The following is a 21,405-nucleotide window of genomic DNA, read 5'->3' as shown; positions in this document are numbered from 1 at the left end:
TGAGCTACAGACTGAATAACAGTAATGATAGAGAAAAAAACATAGCTACCACTGAGTGCTAGCTATACATCACACATTGTATATTTCTTTCTGTTTTAGCATTTTATTCTCACACTAATTATCTAAATTCTTTTTTTTTTTTTTTTTTTTTTGGTAGATGAAGAACTAGTAGGTTAATTTGTCAAAGATCATGGAGGTATTAAAAATTGAAGCTGGAGTTTAGGTCCCAATTCTGACTCTAAGGTTACTTTAGTTGAATATTTTAGATTCTCATTAGTTGTTACTTAAATTACTCATAACTGGTTTTATTTCATCCTTCTGTCACAGTCAACTTTATAAAGTGGAAATTAGATCCTGTCCACTTCCTTATTTGAAAACCTCAAGTAATATCCTCAGAGTACTCTAGGTGTAGTTCAGATGCCTAAGCATAGAGAAGGCTCTTCATGATCCTCTCTTACACTCTCTGCCTCCTCTTCTTTATATTAATGCTCCAGATATATTAAATCACTCTGTAGCCTCAGTATCTGCACATTGCTATTTCTTCTTCTAGGACAGCTCACCACCTTGCCTTTCCCTGTCTGACTCCTATATTTCCTTCCAGATTTAGTTCCCTCATTATTTTTTCCCTATTCTCCCTTCTTCTCCCATAGATTGCGTTCGGTAACCTCTCCTCCCCTCCCTGACCCTGTACCATTGTAATCATATGATTCCTTCAACAGATGAAAATGTGAGCAAATCATGATATTAGACAACAAAGTAGCATCAGACTGAATGAGACCCAAGTACTAGCTCTGCCGCTTACCAGATTTTGACCTTGAGTAAGTCATCAAACCTAAGCTCCTTTGTATTTTTCTCTGTCTTTAAAATGAAGGTGATGGTACTTACATCATAGTTACGAGGATTCACTGTAAAGTGACTGGTAAATACAGTTATTGAATGTGGTGATAGTGACATTACCATGAACAAAACAAATACTTTGTTTTATACTGTAAAGATCTGTTGTCTTTCATTCCTGCTTGATTGTCAGGGGACCATCTATGTTACTGATATATATCAGACTCAAACTCACATAAATAATTAGGAAATTTATTTCATTTAAAAAGAAGACTAAACGTAGGACTGGTTCCAGTTGTGGTATGATCTGTGGCTCAAACTGTCTTCAAGGACTCATATTCCTCCAGCTTCTCACCCTTATTCTCAGCAAAGGTGTCATACCAAGGCAACCCCCGTGGGTTCTAGATGGCAGCCAGTGGCAGCTGGGATTGCATACTTCCTTGTTCACATTCAGCAGAAGGAAAATGGCCTCTTTTTCTCTTTTGCTGAGAGCAGACTCCTTGCTGCTTCTTTGTATGAGCTTATGCCTGCCGGTATGATCCAGACTGTGGAGAGATTACCATGATGGTTTGAACCAAGGGTTGGCACTGCTGTGCATATAGTCACTGTTGCAACTACTCAAGGGTTGACATTGTTGGCCAATCTTTGTTGCAGCTTCTAAACTTGGCTGTTGTAGCATGAAAACCATAACAAGCAGATGAGTAGGACCATTTTCCAATAAAACTGTATTTAAGGCCACTGAAATTTGAATTTCATAGAATTTTCTCATGAAATTTTCTTCTTTGATTTCTTCTCAACTGTTTTTAAAAAGTGAAACCATTCTTAGCTCCTGATCCATATAAAAAACATGACACATATGCTATAGTTTGCTTCCCTGGTTTAGAGGAATTGCTGGGGCTGAGAGAGTTACTGCTAATGTTTGATATAGATGAGCTATATGTATATCTTTAATGCCTAAATGGCTCCCTGGACATAGTAGATACTCAGCATTTAATAGTTTATGAGTAATGATTATCACAGTAGGTACTCAGTCCACAAAATGATACTCAGTAAATGTTAGAATTGACAAATACAAATAAGTTCATATTTCCCCCTAGTAGACCAAAAGGGCATTGGGGTAGAAGTAACTGTTTTTGTGTCCTCTATACTGCCTTGAATGTATAAGTACTCAAAAATTATGTTTGACATGGGTAGATTTTTTTAGGTTTATATTATGGGCAAGAGCACAAATAAAAATATCCTGTTGATGTTTATGAGAGTTGGAACTAAGGAAACAGCCAAGTGATAAGAATGTGTATACTTCATTGTAGTAGACAATTATTTTAGTGGGTCAAGTTCGTTAAGTAACAGGTCCTGTTTAGGCACCATGCAAGTAGTTTCCACACGGTGAGCTTTTGGAATCCTACCAATAGGAAGCTGTTTTGCAGCCATGAGAGCCATTAACAGTGCTTTGTCATCGTAGTTCATTGTCATTGGGAGGTAGTTTGGGCAGAAGCAGGCATTTCATTTGTTCTGCATTTCTGCAAAATTAGAAAATGCTGCTTATTTTGCAGAATTTCAACTTTCCCCTCACTTTATTTTTAAACATGACTCAAGGATAGACTTAAAATTATTTATGTGAATGCTGAAATATGGAGTAATTTCTTCCATTTTTTGTTTGTTTTTGGGTTTAAAATTCTTCTGTAAGAATTTTGACAATTTCCTCCTTGACATGAGTTTATAATTTGTCAATTTTGATTAAAAAATAAAAACTGCGAGTTGTGCAAGACTAATGTTTGTTAAAAAAAAAAAAAGTTTGGAACTGATTTATACTTTAGAATGTTGTATCTTTAAAATTCCAAGATTATGGTTCTCCCCAAATGACTATTTGCATGTCTGTTGTCCCATATATCCTTTATCCTGATGTAATACTTACCAAAGGGAATTTTAGTTGCTTTTTAATTTTTCTCTTCCACTGGACTATAAGCTAAATGGCCTCCCTTGTTCATTGCTGTAGCACAAAGTAGGCATTTAAAGAGTATTTGTTGAATGGTTGAATATCTGAGTGCTTGGAGAAAACCATTAAAGCCATTTAAAATTTACCATTCTGAGATTTTTGTGTCTTAAAATCCACGTTAGCCCACAGGGCTGAAAGAACCTTGTTTTGCTGATCTGAATTTTATTGTGGCCAGAAATGTTCTATTTAAAGCAATACTTTTATCCAGAAATGTATTAAAACTATTTAACCATTGCTATGGGAGAGACACTCATGGCCTGGTCAGGACAGCACCTGCACAACATACCCTGCTTCTGCCCGAACATGGCTTACCTATAACTTGCATGGAACTTGAAGACCAGCCTTTGTAGCTCACCATATCTTTTTGGGGCCCTACTCCTGTCAACCTCAAGCCTCAGACTGGGTTATTCCAGAACACAGCTAAGAGACCAGTGTTTGAAACAGTGTTTGATGCCTTCCAGCACATATAGTGGGGTTCTTGTTGATTTTTATTCTGGGTAACCCCAGCCTGGAGAGAGTGAGGGTGTATTTGATGAAGTTGGAGCTGAAAGAGGGATGTGGAATGGGTTTGGAGCATGAGTCGTAGAGAGTATGGTGAAGGGGTCAGCTGTGATATTGGTAGTGACATTGGCCATCACTTTGGTTCTGAATTGGGGTGTGGGTGGGAGGAGAGGCACAGACAGGCAGCGAAGTCAGGGATGAAGCTGACAGTGCCAGCTGCACCTGCCCTGGCCATTTCTATACCCAGAGTGACCTTTCTTCTGCTGTTCTGTGGTTTTCTTTTAAAAATACTCTGTGTAGGTTAGATTTACTTTTTCATTGATACAGAACAAAAATAACTTATGTTTATATTTTAGATTTTTGTGGGGATAAGTTGTAAACTGTCCAGTGAGATTAATGAGCTCTGCTCAATAGGAAGAGGACACAGGAGTAAAATCTCATCCTGGCCTCTGGAAACTCACAGTAGGATGGGCTGCAGAGTAAATATGTGTCGAATTGTTGAATGAATGAGGTGTGCATGATCAAGGAGGAGGGAAAACAAGACTAAGATGAAGGAAGGGGCTAAGGCTTGTCAGAAGTCTCAAAATTACAACCCCAACCAAAGCTTTTTGTGTATAACCTTTGGGGAATTATGAAAATTAGAAGAGGTGGCGAAGACACTCACAGGGCAAATGTCCCATTTTTATTAAAGGAAAGAAAAATAGATTCAGAGCAAGTATAAATGAATGTTTCATGGTGATCCCAGGCAAATTCTAAAATTAAAAATGATTCTTAAGTGCTCAAAAAAGAAAACTGTGAACACTTGGAGACACAACAGATTTACCATGGAGGTTGCTTTAAAAAAGATTAAGCATTCCTGTAAGCTTTGTAGACTGATTGGTCAGAATACAATCTTGTAATTTTTCCTAACTTCACCAAGGCATTTAACACCATCTCTGAAAATCTCCCTGTGCCTGAGATGGTAAACATTGGCCAGGTACAGTTTGAACCTGCTGACTGCAGAACTGTACCCAAAGAACGCTATTTAATGGGTTGATGTTAACCGCAAGAGAAGCCTTTCCAATTAATGCTTATTAGCTATTGTTTGGCACAAAGCTATGAGGGAAATTGTAACCAGAAGTAAAAATGCTGTGCAACGGGATGACTGACACTGAAAGTGAACTTGAAAGGGTTAATTCAGTTTTTGCAAAGCAAATTCACTATAGAGAATAAGCTGAAAGAAGTTAGAAGAAGTAGGTATTTTTTAATGGTTTATAAAAAGGCCGAGATTGTTGTTGTTGTTGCTGTTTTTAAATGCCTGCAGTCTCAGAGGGAATTGCCTGCATGATGTGGCCGACCAGAAAAGCCTCTTTGGTAGTTAGTGTTATTACCAGAGTGAGGGGTGCACATCCGACTCTGTGATGGTCGCACTGCATCTGGAACGTGGCTTGAGTCGGGGGGTTGCGGGTTAGGAGGGACAGTGATAGAGGTTGACAGAGGAGCCTCCTCCTGACAGGCCCCTGGGTAAGGGTGTGTTAGCCCCCACTGTGAGGGAGGAGTGAAAACCCTCTCCATGGCTGGCCCCGAGGGGAGTCCTCCTCAGGGGCATCACTATCCCCAAGTGTCTCAAGCAGCGGTCCCAGACCTTCTTGGCACCAGGGACCAGTTTCAAGGAAGACAGTTTTTCCATGGATGAGGCGGGAAGTGGGGAAGGGGCAGATGGTTTTGGGATGAAACTGTTCCACCTCAGGTCATCAGCCATTAGATTCTCACAAGGAGCCTGCAACCTAGATATCCCTCGCCTGTGCAGTTCACGGTAGGGTTTGTGCTCCTGTGAGAATCTAATGCCCCGCTGAGCTGATAGGAGGCAGAGCTCAGGGGGCAATGCTTGCCCGCTGCTTACCTCCTGCTGTGCAGCCAGTTCCTCACAGGCCAAGGTCCGGAGTCATTCTGGAGTCATTCCATGGCCTAGGGGTTGGGGACCTCTGGTCTAAAGGTTTCTGCGTGGCAGAAGAGTTAGATGTATTCTCCCGTTGGAATTTGACGTGAAACTTGGGGAATCCAGTTGGGAATGTGCACCAAGCAGTTAGAGATGTTACCTTGAGCAGCGCAGGTTCAGAGATAACCAGGCCTGTGCGTGTTTGTGTCTTTCCGTGATGTCAGACTTTTATTTCAATCACAAAAGCGACGAGCTACGTGGGGTTCTGAAAGAGGCAGTTCTCCTTAGTATTTCCAGTTCACTTGGTAGTCAGAGCCACAGGCACCTAAACTCATGCTACTCAACAGGACAGTCAGTATTGCAAACTGTACACAATAGTATACTTAATCAGTATGTAAATGTTCCGGATTAAACACCCCACAACAAAGTAACATTTAACATCGAAAGAAAGGGAATAAGAAAGAGTTAACAAACCAGTCTGGGGAGAGCAACCTGAACAGAAACATAGCCCAGTCTGGACCAGGTGGTTTGTAGGTCTTGCAAGGAAGAGTCTCTGCCGTGGACAGAGCCTTCAGTGGCAGAGGCCCGGTGCTTGTCACAGGCAATGGCAAGATGATATCTCTGAACACGGCTGTTTTGAGCTGCTGAACTTGTACTGTTTTTATGGCCCCAGAGTCCTCTGGTGAGGACTGATGGTGGAAGAGTGTGCTGGGTTATACCCTTATCTTGTTGGATACAGTCTTTATCGATTAGACAAAACATCTGGTCCCTGTTGGCAAGACGCCTTTTAAAATGTGAGATGGTGTCTTTTTCTAAGATAGAGTTACTTGTATCAAGAGTGCCTGACACAGATAGCAGAACTTGTGTATACGAGACATCAAGTGAAGTAAATGTTCCCTTTGGTTTTTATTGTTTGAGACTGAATGGTGTAATTTCAGGCCTAGTTTAAGAGACTGACCCTTGACTTCTCTTATCTTTTTTAAAACCGAGTTATTTATTTATTTATATTTCTTCAACTGTTTGTTTTGAACCTTTTAAGCCTATGTAACAGCAAAAAGATTAGTTCATGAGTCTCTTCTACTATTCACTGGGTTTGCCTCTATCTGTCTTTTTGGCTTTCCTGGTTTCTTCTCTGTGAAAGTAAGCTGCAGTCATCCTGACAGCATAACTCACCTCACTCCTTAGCCATGTTTCTCCCGAGAGCAAATACATTCCCACAGAACCACAGGGGTATTTTCAAACCCAGGAAACTTAGCACCGATGCCATATTATCATCGAGGTATAATCTGAATTCAGGTTTCTCTAGTTATCTCCAGAGCCGTCCCTAAAACCTGAAGCTTGTTGTTGTTTTGTTGTTGTTGTTGTTGTTTTCTTTTTTACTTATCCAGAATCCATTCATGAGTGAACCTGAGAAGCTTTTAACATTTCAGATTCTTAGTCCTTAACTGTGGAGATTCTGATTTTTTTAGGCCTGGAAATTTTTTTTCCCCCAACTTTTTAATTTGAAAAAATAAACTCTTCAAGACAGTTGTGAAGTACAGTGAGTACACCTGTTCATCATTTAGATTTACCACTTGTTAACATTTTGATGTGTTTGCATTCTCTGTGTCTCTGGACACATTTATGCACCTTATGTTTTATTTATTTTATTTTTTTGCTGGTGAACTATTTCAAAGTTAAATCAAGATGCTTTATTGTAAGTTCTGCAGTTTGTTTTCTCTAAGAACACAGATATGGTCCTGTATAACACTATTACCTAATATAAAGTCCATATACAAATTTTCCTGATTTTTTTCCAATAATGTTCTTTAAACTGATCCCTCATCCATTCTTGAACTCTTGATATCTCTTAGAAAGTTTTTAAGTTTTTATTATAAAATGGATTTTTTTTTTCACAAAGTCTCACGAGTAAACTATGTGCCTTCCTCTATTATACTGCTTTTAAAAATTTTTTCTTAGGATTTTCTAAGGTTGATAGAGCGAAACTCACAGTTAAGAGAAACTTTTTGATTTTTTTTTCTTTCTCATTGCAACTGTCTGGTGATTTAATTTAAAGAGTTGAGATTTTGTGAATTAGAATAATGAATTTTTAGAATTAGAAGAGACATGAGATAATATACTTCATCTATTCATTATTTTCCATTTTACTGAGGCCCGTGAAGCAAGGAACTTACCTAAAGTCGTGGGCTAATTCCTAGCCCACAGAATTTCCCATATAGATTCTAGTGTATAAGAATGTTAGATGAGGAAATAATTTTTATTTCTGAAGGAGAGAGGAACAAAAAAAAAAAATGCACACACACACACACATACACACACACACACACTCTCTTGCATACATGTAAAGAAAGCAAATGTAGCCAAATGTTAATAATTGGTCAGCTCAGGTGTAAGGTACACAAGGGCTTCATTATACTAATCTTTTTGTTATATGTATGTTTCAAATTAAAACATCAGGGAAGTATAAAAATAGAACACAAAACACCTACAAAATTAAGTATAAAACTAAGTATACATTTTTTTAAGTATCAAATTAAGTATAAAAACAAAAAAATTTGTTGTTGACAGAAGTTAAAGGATTCATAAAATAGTTGAATTTTAGTGACTAACTTAGAACTTTTTTGTGCCTCATCATAGCTAATGAAAGTATTTCTCAAAATTATCAAAATTCCCTTGCATTACTCTCTGATATTCACCACTAATAGACAGTTAGTTGGCATATGGCCTTGTTTTTGAAACTTCCTTTACTCTGGCACAAAGTTTAAGCCAATAACAGGACTTCTGTCAATGATTGAATGTTGCAGATTCAGTGATCGTATAGGGTAAGTCCTGAAATAGATGTCATGTTTCAGAGTGTGAAGCTATGCATATGTATACACACACACACACACCCCTGAGGCATCATTAAAATTAAAAACTTTTACCCATCAGTAGATGCTATTAAGAATATAAGCAGGAAAGCCACAGACTGGGAAAAAATTTTGTAATGCATACATCTGTTAAGGGACAGGTGTCCAGGAAATACAAATAACTCCTATAATTCAGCTTTTAAAAATAGGCAAATGTGCAAAAGATTTGAACAAATAGTTCACAAAAGAGATAAATGGCCAAGAAGCATATGAAAAACGCTCAACATCATTGGTTCTCAAGGGAATACAAGTTAAAACCACATGGAGATACCTCTGCACCCTCACCAGAATGGTTAAATTAAAAAGACAGACAACACCAAATATTAGTAAGCCTGTGGAGCAAGAGAACTCAATTTCTTGGTGAATACTTAAAATGTTGAACAATTTTGGGACTTTCGTTTAATACTAAATGTATATACGCCCTGTGGTTTTTACATATTTATCTTCCACTTTTACGTATTTCCACTTTTACATATTTATCTAAGAGAATATCTAAGAGAGATATTTCCACTTTTACATATTTATCTAAGAGAAATACAAGATATGTTCATAGATGTCTTGTAAAAGAATATGTCTAGCAGCTTTATTCATAATAGGTCAAAATGGGAAATGCCTAGGTTTCTACCAGTAGGAGATTGGATACCCTCTGCTATGCTCTGTATATCACATACATAGTCATTTATGTATACTCATATGTCCATCCAATGTAATACTACCCAGCCATAAAAAGAAATGAGCTGCCACTACAGATAACACACAAAACTCTCAGGAACATAAAGCTGAGGGAGAGGAGCCTTGCACACACAAGCTTGTGCTGCCATGTTTATGAAATTTCATGAACAGGCAAACTACAATGAGAAAAAAAGCAGAACTGTGGAACCACCTCTGAGACTGGGGATGGGGTGCAATGGAAATGGCCATGAGGGAATTTAAGCAGAAATATTAATGTTCTAGATCTTGATAGGGCTCCGGGTTACATGTTGTATACACTTGTTAAATCTCAGGGAATGTTTACTTAAAATTTATGCATTTCATTTTGTGTAAATTTCACATTAAATAACTATGAAGAAATGTGTAACTGTAGTTTATGATACTCATGCCGAAGTATTTAGGAGATGTGTGCTGATGTCTACAGTTTACTTGGCAATGCATTGTACAAATAAGGTGATGATAGATGTAAAGGGATGAATAGGTATGCTACAAACATATAATACCATGCTAATATTGTAGCAGAATCTAAGTAATAACAATCCTTTCAGCTTTGTTGTGTTTTGGAAATTTTCATAGTAAAACATTGGGGAAATTCTTATGTTGTTTGTTTGTTTCCTGTGAAATAGCCATTTTTGTGGGTCAGAAACTGACAATTTCCTGTGATTGAGCCCGACATATGGAAGCACATTTTTTAGCCATTTTATTGAGGCATCTTTATCTGACTGGATAGTAACAGGAAGCAGCTTCATTTTTCTCCAGTCATTGTGCACAGTTAGGATAGATTAATCTATTTGCTCTTGGTAGCAGAGGCTCCTGACCATCTCTGGGACAGACCTTAACATCTCAGTCACTCTTTTTAAAAGTCTGTCTGGATTAGAGCTGATGTCATTTTTGGTGCAGATGTTCTTGTCTCCCCTTTGCAGCAGGGCAGGAGGGGAAGGTTTGCCTTTGGGGCTGTGCTGGGGAGGAAGAGGGAGTGAGTCCCTTCTCAGTCTCCTCTCTAAGTTGATGAGATTGACTGGCATGGTTATTCGCCAGTGACAAGTGCTCAAACACTGCCCATGTGAGTTCTTTGAAAGGCCCAGTGTGGACCCTCCCTGTGCCACATGACTTGATCCACCCTCAATCTCCTGGGCCTCCACTCCGAGCAGAATGCCTTATGTCACCTCTTGCTCTTGGGAGCCCCTTGTGTGGCAGTCAGCCCTTTTGAGTGAGGTGCTGGCAAAATGGTACAAACCCTGGTACTTCCCTGCTGCCCTCTTGGATTTGTGGGAAGCTGACAATTTGCCTGGAGCTTGGGCTCCCTTGTAGCTGTCACCTTTCTCTGTAGCCGTAATTTCCCAGTTCTTTCTGCTGTTCAGCTAGGCATAGGGTGGGCCACAGAGTCCGTTGCTTGAGTGGACATCCACTGGGGAATGAGAAGTCAATCTCCCTGCAGGCACCCTTGGTCTCTGACAGGCATTCTCCTGCAGAGAACTCTTGATATCTCTCTTAGAAATTTTTAAAGTTTTTATTATAAAAGGGATTTTTTTTTTTTCACAAAGTCTCGCAAGTAAACTATGTGCCTTCCTTTATAATACTGCTTTTTAAAACATTTTCTTAGGATTTTCTAAGGTTGATAGAGTGAAACTCACAGTTAAGAGAAACTTTTTGATTTTTTTTTTCTCATTGCAACTGTCTGGTGATTTAGTTTAAAGAGTCAAGATTTTGTGAATTAGAATAAGGAATTTTTAGAATTAGAAGAGACATGAGATAATATACTTCATTTATTCATTATTTTTCATTTTACTGAAACCCATGAAACAAGGAACTTACCTTGCAGTACCTGCAGTACCCCTCTCTCATTTTTCTTATGGTGAGGGATTTTTGGAATTTATAAATAAATATTTGTACCTTACCAAGTAGATTGAAATATGAGATTCACTATTCTACAGAAGTGTGATTATTTAGCTTTTGGCAAAGTTGTGAAATTTTTACTGATCTATATGTAGGAAAAGTCAGGCTTCATGCTGTTAGAGTGAAGGACGCTGTGAGTGCATCACCTGTTTATTCAGTTGATCATGGTTTCTGCAAGGAGTTAGGCAAACTGTACAGTCTGAGGAATAGTTCTCACAAGACTGCCCTCACTTCAGGCACCAGCTATAATTTTGGGATCCCCAGGGTCCTCTGGAGATCACAACTGATAATGGCATGTCCCAACGCCCACTTGGTTCGCTGTCCAGTGGCCAAAGCGCCCGGCAAAGACGCTGGTATCAGGCAGAACATTCCTGGGATCTAGAGACCCCACTGAAGTAACCAAGGGCAAAGACCAGACTTCTCTTTGGGTAAAGTTAATTGTTTATACAATTTTTAGTTATGGCCACTGTTGGTTTTTATTACTGTTATTCACTTTCATTATTTATTTAGTAAGAGCTTGTTGGCCATCTGTGATATTGTGAAATATATATTTGGTCTTCCTGTTTCCTGACATACAGCTCCTAAAACCTTTGTGGTCTCCCAGAGTCTTGAGAGTGTCTTTTGCTAATAATTGACTGGCAGCTGACAGCCCCTAGATAACTTCCTGCTGGTCACAGGAAAGACAAAGGCATCATTAGAAGATTGGAACGTTCAGCCCCACCCCCAACCTCTGGGGAGGAGAGAGGGACTAAAAGTTAACTTGATCACTAGTGACCATTGATGTAATCAATCATTCCTATGTAATGAAGTATCCATAAAAAACTAAAAAGATGGTTCCTGGAGCTTCCAGATAGCTGACAAAGATTAATAGAGGAGGCAGTGTGCCCAAAGAGGGCATGACATGTGTTAAGTTTAGCCTAAAGCTGCCTCCTTGCCTATTTCAAGTTCAGCCTAAAGGCTTTTCCATATACAGTAAATTGTAACCCAACTAAATGAATAACAGACTATAACCTACTCTTGTATCAGTCGCAGAATTTTAGTCAATCACAGGTGGACAACTGTTCAAACTATATTCAAATAAGGCAAACGCTGAGATGTAGCCAATCCAGCTGTTTCTGTGCCTTCCATTTTCTGTCCATAAGTATTACCTGACCATGTGGCAGCCCTGGAGTCTCTGAACTGCTTCTGGGCCCTGCCCAACTCAACAATTGTTCTGTGCTCAGTTAAACTCTGTAAATTTAATTTGTCAGCCAGGGGTGATGGCTCACACCTGTAATCCTAGCACTTTGGGAAGTGGAGGTGGGAGGACTGCTTGAAGCCAGGAGTTCAAGACCAGCCTGGGCAACAAAGCAAGACTCTGTCTTTACAAGACATTTTTTTTTTTTTTAAATTAGCTGCTCACGGTGGTGCATGCCTGTGGTCCCAGCTACTCAGGAGGTTGAGGTGGGAGGATTGCATTCAAGGCTAGGATTTCAAGGCTATAGTGAACTGTGATTGCACTACTGCACTCCAGCCTGGGAGACAGAGTGAGACTCTGTCTAAATTAAAATCAAATAAAATAATTTTAATTTGGCTAAAGTTTTTCTTTTAACATATGGAAACTGGACACTTCTTCCCACATACCTTGCCCTATGCATCTCTTGCATCTGGCTGTTCGTCTGCATCCTTTGTAATATCCTTTATAATCAACTAGTAAATGTGTTTCTGTGAGTTCTGTGAACCCCTTTAGCACATTAATCAAATTGGAGGAGCGGGTGGTGGGAACCCCGATTTATAGCCAGTTGATCTGAAGTATAGGTGACAACCTACTACGTGTGACTGGCCTCAGAAGTAGAGACAGTCTTGTGAGACTGAGCCCTCAACCTGTGGGATCTGACACCATCTCTAAGTAGATAGTGTCAGAATTGAATTGAATTAGAGGACAGCCAGCCGGTGTCTACTGCAGAATTGATCTGCTGCAGAATTGATTGCTTACTTACTGGTGAGGAGAAATCCCCACATGTTTTAGTGACCAGGGACTGCAGGAATATTCTGTGTTGATTATTGGGTGAGAGTACAGAAGGAGAAAATACAGAGTTTTTCCAATATCCTTATACTATCTCCAAGATGTATTATAATTCATAATTGTATCAACTATTTTTTTGACCTATGATTTTCTACTAACTCAACTGTAGGACGTGTTTTATAATTTACAGGATTCTTCTGTGTATGCTGTGCTAATGAATTTTTGTAATCCCTCTCTTCCCTCCCCATTTGCATCTGTAGGGCACTTTATTTTAAATGCTGGATTCTTTGCTCTAGAAAGTGGGAACTGGTGGGGAGGGGGGCCATGGATCTTTTGCTGTTAAAATAGGTTAAAGTCAAAGAGTCTTCATGGGCACAGCTGTAAACCAGTGGTAGTTGTCCATATTGGTAGTGTGTGTCCTTGTCTCATTGCCTTGAAATTAAGAGTTAAAGCAGGACTAAGCTTTTTTGTTACTTAGTTTTGAAAAAATAACCTTTTTTGTTCATTGTAATAACTTTTCTTTCACCACCTCAGAGTTTCTCAGTGGACATAGTTCATCTTCCTTTACACCTTTTGCTTCTCTCAGGCTAGTGAGACATTGTCTCATTTTGAACACCATGCTAGTAATTATCACCCACCCATATGGACAATTGACTAGCCCAGGGGAGTGTTTTGTTTTGTTTTTTTCTCTAAGACCATCTTCTCTATTGAGTGCTCTGTAGGGAGAAATTACAGAACCAACTCATTAGGCCTGGCTTGAGGAACTAGCCTGTGAGGTTAGCTACTATTTATATTGTGTTTTTATTTTCTTATCAATAATGTTTGGGTCCATCACAAATTGGTATGACAGGCTCGGGGGGACCCACATTTTGATTCACATTCTCCGCTGCAGTAAATCGGTATTAGCACAGAGGTGTGGGCTAGGGCAGTAGCTCCTTAGCTGGGTATTCTAAAGGATAGTAAAGGTTCCAAAAATACCTGGAGGCTGGTATAAATGGATATTGCTGATATTTCACTTTTGTTTACTAATACTGGTGAAAATGCAAGCAGTTTTCTCAATTTTGTTTTCCTAAGTTCTAAAACTCATGCGCCCCGTGTCATTCTTCCAGCCATGGTGCCTTTCTACATAGGGGCAGTCAAGAGAGCAGCATCTGGGGTTTGTCAGGACAGGTGGAGGAGGCTACAGAGCCTGTCCTACCTGGTCCCACTCATGTACAGCCCATGTGGCAGTCATCGAAGATCAATAGGGAGGAATTCACCTGAGACAGAACTGTGAAAACTTGGTGAAGGGACCAATTTGAGTCTGAAATCAGAGTCTAGAAACCACTGGGCTGCTTTCTGAATTTCTCTCTCTTAGCTATTTGTAGGTCTTTTCCTCTAGTGAATTAATTTTAGGATCATTAAATTCATGGAGGTGGGGAAACCTGAAGTGACTTGACAGCCCAAACAACTAAGCAATAAGTTGCTCCCTTATTTCTAAAGTGTTAGCAGAAGTTTGATTACTCATATCGTATCAAGGATTTGGGAAGGAATGTATCCACTTATTTCACAAGTAATAATTTTATTGAGCTCCTACTAGGTAGGTTCAAGGGAAGTATACAGTAATGAACGTGGCAGATTTAGTTCCTTGTTGCATGAAACTTACATTCTAGAGGTGGAAAGAGATTAAGAAATCAGTTGCTGTATAATCATCTAACTAGCTGTGTAATAACGCAGTAAAGAAGTGCACACTGCTGTGAGAGTAAGGGAAGTGAGGAAGGCTTCCTTGAGGAGGTGGTTTGTAAGCAGAGTGAGCTGGCAATAGCTGGAGTTTGGAGGTTGTATGTGTTGGTGCAGCTTTGACATAATTATGGGAAGAGGGAAAAGTCTGGGCTGAGAGCCCGAGACAGGAAAGACCATGGTCAGGTGTTTTGGGCAGGAGTCTAGGCAGCTAGGGGAGTGACACAACACTAAGGCTGGAGCCACGGGCTGGGGCCCCATCGCATGGAGCCTTGTAGGCCACATGGAAGATGTTGTATTTTATTTCGAAAGCAGTATTAAGACATTAAGGGATTTTTAACCAGTTAGTGTTCTAATCATATTTAAAAAATATTTTGACTGCTGTATGGAGTAGAAAAGTGTATGCTAAGTTATTGAAGTCACCTAGGAGATGATGATAACTTAGATTTTGATGATCACAGTTGAAAGAATGTTGAGACTTAAGACAGAGTTTCTCCCTTTTTAATGTCATGGCACACGCAAATGCTTTTAAGAACTATGCTGTGGAAAATGGACAAGGGTGACCCAGGTGCTGAGGAGAATCCATACCTTGGCCTCATTGTAACCCATTTGCAATGGCCAGATGATACACTCTTAGTTTTGCAAGCTGAGTGTTTGGGACAAGAGTCAAGGATGAATCCTGGGGTTTTTGTCTAAGCAACTGGCTTCACAGAAGTGCTTCTGAGATTTAGGACACTGAACAGAAGGGGGAAGGACCATGGTTTCTTGTGTATATGCTGAATTTGAGGGTTTTGTAAGTCATTCAAATGGGAAGTTGAGTAGACCCATGGTTGTGGAGCTCAAATGAGAGAAAAAGGTAAGTCATGTAGGTGATAGCTGAAGTGAACTAGAGAGGTGGCATAGGAACAAGTATTACAGAATTTTCACACTTAAAAGTCAACTAGATGAGAGTGAGCTAGCAAAGGAGATGAAAACTAGGAAGTTTAAAGAGGTGTTAGGAGTGCCACAAGATTCTGGAATCATGAGAGTCAAGGGAAGAGAGTGTGGAAGAAGGAGGGAGAGTTCTGCTGAGAGGGTCAAGTCAGATGAGGACTGAAAGTTTTCCATTGAGTTTAATGACATGGAAATCATTGATGTGACATTAGAGTCACTATGCTGGAACCATGTGCAGAAGCCAGATGGAAGCCTACAGGTTGTAAGGAGTGAGTGGGAGGTTAGAAAATGAAAACAGAGAAACAACGGCTCTGTGGAGAATTTCATCTGTGATGGGAAGAGCAAGATGACGTGGGGGCTAGCAGTGGAGTGGAGGGAGACCTGGCAAAGGCAGTGAGGCTAGGGGAGGAGGGGCGTGAAGAGTCAGCACAGAGTGTGAGGTAGCTGAGGAGGAAGTCGGAATGGATGCAGGTGAGGGCAGGTTTGTGTGCTGGGCAGTGGGCACTCAGGATAGCTTCCTGCTGAGGGTTCTGTTTTCTCTGTGAAGTATGAGGCTATGGCAGTTTGAGTATGAGGAGGTAGGATACTTTGGGGGCAGAGAAATTTGACATAGTCATCATAAAGAATGGCGAGGTGAGTTTGTAGAGAATGTGGGAGGGTAGCAGGCAGCACTGAGGCCCAGCTGAGGCTGGCTCTGCTGTGTTCAGTTCCTGATCTTGATTCCGTGAGCCCAGCTGCCCTTGCCTCCGTGTCAGGGGATACTTGTGTTCACCCAGGGAGGCAGTCATGGCAATCCACTCAGTGAACTGATAGAGGAGCAAGAAAGGCTCCTGAGTTGCGGGAGTGATGTAAATAAATGGTCAACTGTGGAGTCTAAGATGGCCACGGATGGATATGAAGGCAGGAGGTGAAGAGGGGATACACTGGAAGCAGAAATAAGAGAACTACAGGATCCAACAAGAAAATGCTGAGGAAACAGAGTGGAGATATAGGAAGTTGTGATCAAAGAGTGAATGCTCCCATTCTGTGCATTGCACCATGAAAGAACCTAAACCCTTGCATGTGGAGATGGCCTTCCCTGGTGGTGGCGGCTGTGGGGGGTCTGTCTAAGCAAGTTTGACTTTTGTCTGCAGAGTTGCATTTTGTTATTTGGTAATACTGGTTGTTTAGTGTTAGGTCGAAAATGTTAATTCTCTCCTGTTAACTTTGGGTACTATGTGTAGACGAAAAAAAATTTGCTTTTGTTTTAAAGAACCATGTTTTCACTATCTCATGACACCATACCGTCATTATGATGGAGCCAAAAAAGCAGAGCTTTCTCAGCAGGGTTACAGAATCTGTTAGGATGGATGGTTGTGCCATCCAACAAGAAACAGGATGTGAAGAGGAATGTGAATTAGGTTGCATTTATGATGAAGTCTGTGGTAAGAATGGAAGAATGAGTGTTAGATGTAAAATGGAGGGGAACAGGGTCTCTGGGAATGAAGAAATGAAGCAAAAAGAACCTGTCTAGCTGGCCACAGGGATAAACATTGAAATCACATGGTTATGGCTAGACTCGAGGTGTAGAAGACTTCCCTGAGCATGGGGTGGGAGGGGGGAAGTCACTGGAGGTGGTGGATGACAGCGATGGGCACAGTGGAGGGTCAGATAATTGGATGTCATGGACCACAGAGGAGCAGGGAGCAGGGTTTTGTTGTTGATGTCATCACTTTCTTTTTTCTTTTTTTTTTTCCCCTTCTAGTGGGTAAGGAAATGATGATCCGGAAATTGATAAAAGCAAGAACTACTTCCCTTCCTTGAGACCCTGAGAATTAGGGACCACTAGTATAGTATTCTTTGTGTGTGGTCCCTAGACCAGCAGCATCAGATCACCTGGGACTTAGAAATGCCAATTCCAGGGTCCTACTCCAGACCTACAAAATCAGAACCTCTGGGGGTGAGGTCGGTGTCATGTCTTAACAAGCCCTGCTTGACCCTGATGTGCTCAGAGTTTGAGAACCATTGCTGTAATGATAGCTGATCCAGGGTGAGGGGAAGGAATTACTCAGTGCTGACTCAGGAGAAGGTGGATGGATTTTCACCTGGAAGGTTTTTGGAGGGAGGTAGAACCCTCGATTCATTGGACATAGGTCCTGGCTCCCCTGGTTCCGAGTGGAATTAGGCTGATACTAATGGTCTCAGAACACATGTTGGAAGTTTGGTCTTTGCTTAGACTTGGAGTTGCTGTTAGTAGCAGTAGCTGTTACAAGGAATAGTTAACTTAGTGTCATTTTAGTTGTGTTTGCTAAAGTTTTAAAAACATGATTTACTATATGCAAATTAAGTTTATTTTTAAACTTTTCGTAAACATTCTCCATCATAAAAATGAATTGTCATTTTAAGAGGTAGTTGTTCAGAATTCAGAATTTCTTGTTCTTTAAAAAGTGTTGTATAGATTAAATGATATTTCAGAGGGTTTTCTCCTGATCTCTGTATCTAAAATATCGGGTATGTCATTGTCATTGTGAACTGAGGAGGAAAGACATTTTTATCAAAATAACTTCAATTATTACAAAAGACAAAAGAAGATTAACTAGAGGACTTGTAAAAGTGCTTGATAAAGATTTGTCAAGGAGGAATAATGGGAGCTGTGTTGAAGAAGCCCAGGGGTAAAGTATAACCACATTTTAATAGCTGTGATTCCTACAGTTTCACATTTAGCCATAGACATTCTGTAATTTGGAGTGGAGCTGACCTTGCACAGGCCAGTAAAGAGAGGAGAAGAAACCCTAGCAGCTCCAGCAGTTGCAGGGGCAGATGGGATTATGAAAAGAGCTCTAAACTGGGGGTAAGGTTATTTGTGCACTAGTCACGGTTGAATCGATAAAAAATTGTTTCACTGATGACCGCAACAAATATTTGCATGCCTAGTTTGTGTGAAGACCTATTTTATAAGCAAGGAAATTCAGGCCTAGAAGTTTGATGACTTCCCCCAAATCAAATTTACTGGAAAAGCCTTGAAGCAAATCCAGGTGTCTAAGTACAAAAGCATACCAAGCTGCCTGCTGTATCAGTGTAGGGGTTTGGTTTCTAGTGGTCTCACCTATGGGGGTATCGTGTTGCTGTCATTCTCTCTCCAAAACAACATAATGAAAGAAAGTTTCCAGAATATTTGTCTTAATAAATTTGTATGGTGATGAAATGGTGGGTCACCTTAACTCCTGTCATCAAGTGATTCATTATCATTTAACAATTTAGCAAGCACTAAGTTTAGTGGGACAGATCTTTGAAGAAAATAATGGGGGAAATGACACTTGGCCAGAGGGCACTTGAGACCATTTTGTTTAGTTGGCCGTAATGCCTACCTACTTCACTCTGTCCTAAACCTGGGCCATCAAATGTTGGTACCGTAGGTTGCAGACTGTGGTACCAGCCTCTTAAGGGTTTATCTTACCATGCATTCAATGGTCTTCGTTGGACAGAAACTGATCTTCCCCTTGGGACTAGGCAACCATGTTTACACAGTGACATATCAAGAGTATATTGTTTGCTTTTGATGAAAACTGTCCCTAAAAAAGGCGTCTTAGGAAATAATCCCTTCTGTAATTTAGTGTTTTGTTCCTTTTTGGAACTAGTAAATATCAATAGTAATAAGGTTAATAATACTAGAGTAATACCTCATTTATTTGATATTATAAAAGGATAGATAAAATATTGCTAATAATTTAATATTCTAGTTAAGTAACATTTAGCTTTGAATATATATGTTTGAGTATATACATACACACACTCAGATGGATTTGGTTTTTATGGCCCCCTTTGAAAAATTGATGTAGTGGTGTATTTTTTAAAAATGTGCATATCCTTTTAGCAAGAATTTCATTTTTTTTCCAGAAGAATATATTGGCAATATAGTCTTGCCTTGAGCTACTGGAAATTACTGTTAGTATTCAAAGCGTTTAAATGTTTAATTTGCTTGTGAAGCTTTAAATTTGAGTGAAAAAAATTAGTCTTATAAACAACTTAGAAAGGTTGCTGCCTGCTCTAGATACTATTTGTGCTAAATTAATTTAGTATACTAATCAGAACTCTAATGAAGTCTGTGAACTGCTAATGTTAGATCAGCGAATAAATGGCTGATTTTATTTCCCAGAAGAGAATATTTGGAGATGAGGTTGGGGAGAAGTTGAAAAAAATCAGGATGTGGTTGTGTAATCTTTTCCTAGTTCCCTTTCAAGATGAGCTTTCCCTGGTCATTACTCTTACTCCTGAAGATTTCTTTCTTTCCCTCTCCTCACCTCCCAGCCTTCCTTCTGTTTCTTTCCTCTCCACCAGTCCTCTCTCCCTCCTTTTCTAGTGAAACATTTTGTGTTGGTGCTTTATTTTTGCTGTTGGAGGAATTACTCCTGGGATGGTGTCTGTGAATAAGAATTCTAGAGCATTAATTAATTTCTTGCTATCTATGGTTTTGTTTCATTCAAACAATCTTATGATCCTTCCTTGTAGCCATTTTATTAGATTCTGAAGGGCCGAATCAAGCTGTTTCTGGGCTCGGGGCCATATTTTATAGCAAGACTTGTTTGAGTTTTCAATGAATTGGTGCTTAAGCTAAAGCCATTAAACCCTGCTTCCAAGAAAACAAAACTGGCAGCACAGTTTGTTCTATTTCATTTTTTTTTCAGCATGCTTGATTTTTTAGGGGTTGGAGTTAGCTAGGACCAACTGGGAAAGGAATCCCGTAAGTGGGAGAAAGGCTGTCGTGTTGTTAGGGAGTGCACTTCAGCCTAAGTGGTGATTAGCAGCATTTAGCCTCTAAAAATAACTGGTGAGCAGAGTTTGTAGTCAGGTCCAATTTCACTTCTGGAGGCCCTTAGAGTGCAGGGGTTGGCCAGTCTCAAGCTCTGGTAGGCAAGTGCATGCAGTGTGCCTAAAACCTGCCAGTAGTACTTTTGAGTTTTTTTGTTTTTTGTTTTACTTTAGCATTTATTATTCATGGATTGAAGAAGTCAAAATGGCTGAAGATAAAGGTATATTTTTGTTATTTAGGCTAAAAGTGGCTTTAGATCTAGCTGACAGCTTTTCACTTTATTTTCAGTGGTGCTGTGTTAAAATATTTTTGGCTAAGTGCTTTGACTGCACTGTCTACGTTTTCTATTTTGAACTACCGGAGATACTGACTTTTCATAGTAGCTGAATATTTCATGGAATAATCTGTCTTTAATAAGAGTATGTTTTGGTGTCTTAATTTAGATGATCTTTAGTATCTTGTACTACTGGAGGCTGCATTTTACAAACCTCAAAAAATGTACAAGCTCTCTTCTTTAGTCTTATAAGTTAATTACAATGAATTTAAAGAATTGTGTATATTTAGATTTTATATGAAATTATAGAAGATATAAATTCATTCTCATATTAATGAACAGACTTACCTAGTTCAAGCAAGGACTTACCATTTATGGAAAGTGACCTACTTTTATGTGAAGCAGACAATAAATGCAAAGAAAAATCACAAGAGTTTTATTTTGTTTTTAAATTGACTCTAACTTTGAAGTATTCTTTAATGATATATTGAATTTAATGTTTTGTATATATTTGCTTTTGCTTTACTTTGTAAATTAAGATAGTCTTTCCATTAATTGAAAGACTGAATGCACTCATGATGTTGAAGATTTATAAAAGAAAAAAATACATGTGTGAAAACTGGTTCTAACTCTGAGCTGTCTAATTAGCAACTGAAAGGATTCTTCGATTAGGATAGAGAATAAGAGCATGTCCTATGGGAATACTGTTTGAATAATTGGTTAGAATGGGTCACTTGACTCGTCTGATAAAGTGCTTCATGTAGCCGTGAAGAATATCAGATATGTATCTGCCTTTTAGTTCTTTTGGAAGACATTTCTCCCCTCTTGTGGATTAGGTAATCTATGTAGTTAGGAAAAATCAGCTGTTACCTCTGACCCACTTTTAACAGTTTTCGATTCCCAAAGGGTGACATTTTATA

General features: G+C 39.5%; 1 protein-coding gene across 22 annotated transcripts in view; it reads left to right on the top strand.

Annotated features, from left to right (window-relative positions):
* ASPH (aspartate beta-hydroxylase) overlaps positions 1–21,405 on the top strand; it is a 220,937-nt gene that overhangs the window by 13,996 nt on the left and 185,536 nt on the right. Inside the window, exon 1 of one of the 22 annotated variants that reach the window (XM_009213104.4) lies at positions 12,330–20,431. The exons of 12 other annotated variants lie outside the window; for them this stretch is intronic. In XM_009213104.4, coding sequence (XP_009211368.2) covers positions 20,416–20,431 — 16 coding nt within the window. In that variant the 5' untranslated portion in view covers positions 12,330–20,415. Of the gene's footprint in view, positions 1–12,329; positions 20,432–21,405 lie in introns of those variants that run through there. 9 more of the 22 variants (XM_031669578.1, XM_009213103.4, XM_009213095.4 and 6 more) reach the window with 9 other exon arrangements.

Source organism: Papio anubis, chromosome 8 (assembly GCF_008728515.1).
Source record: "Papio anubis isolate 15944 chromosome 8, Panubis1.0, whole genome shotgun sequence".
NCBI classification, from domain to species: domain Eukaryota; kingdom Metazoa; phylum Chordata; class Mammalia; order Primates; family Cercopithecidae; genus Papio; species Papio anubis.
Note: the sequence above shows the minus strand (reverse complement) of the source record. Positions and strands in the feature narration are given on the sequence as shown.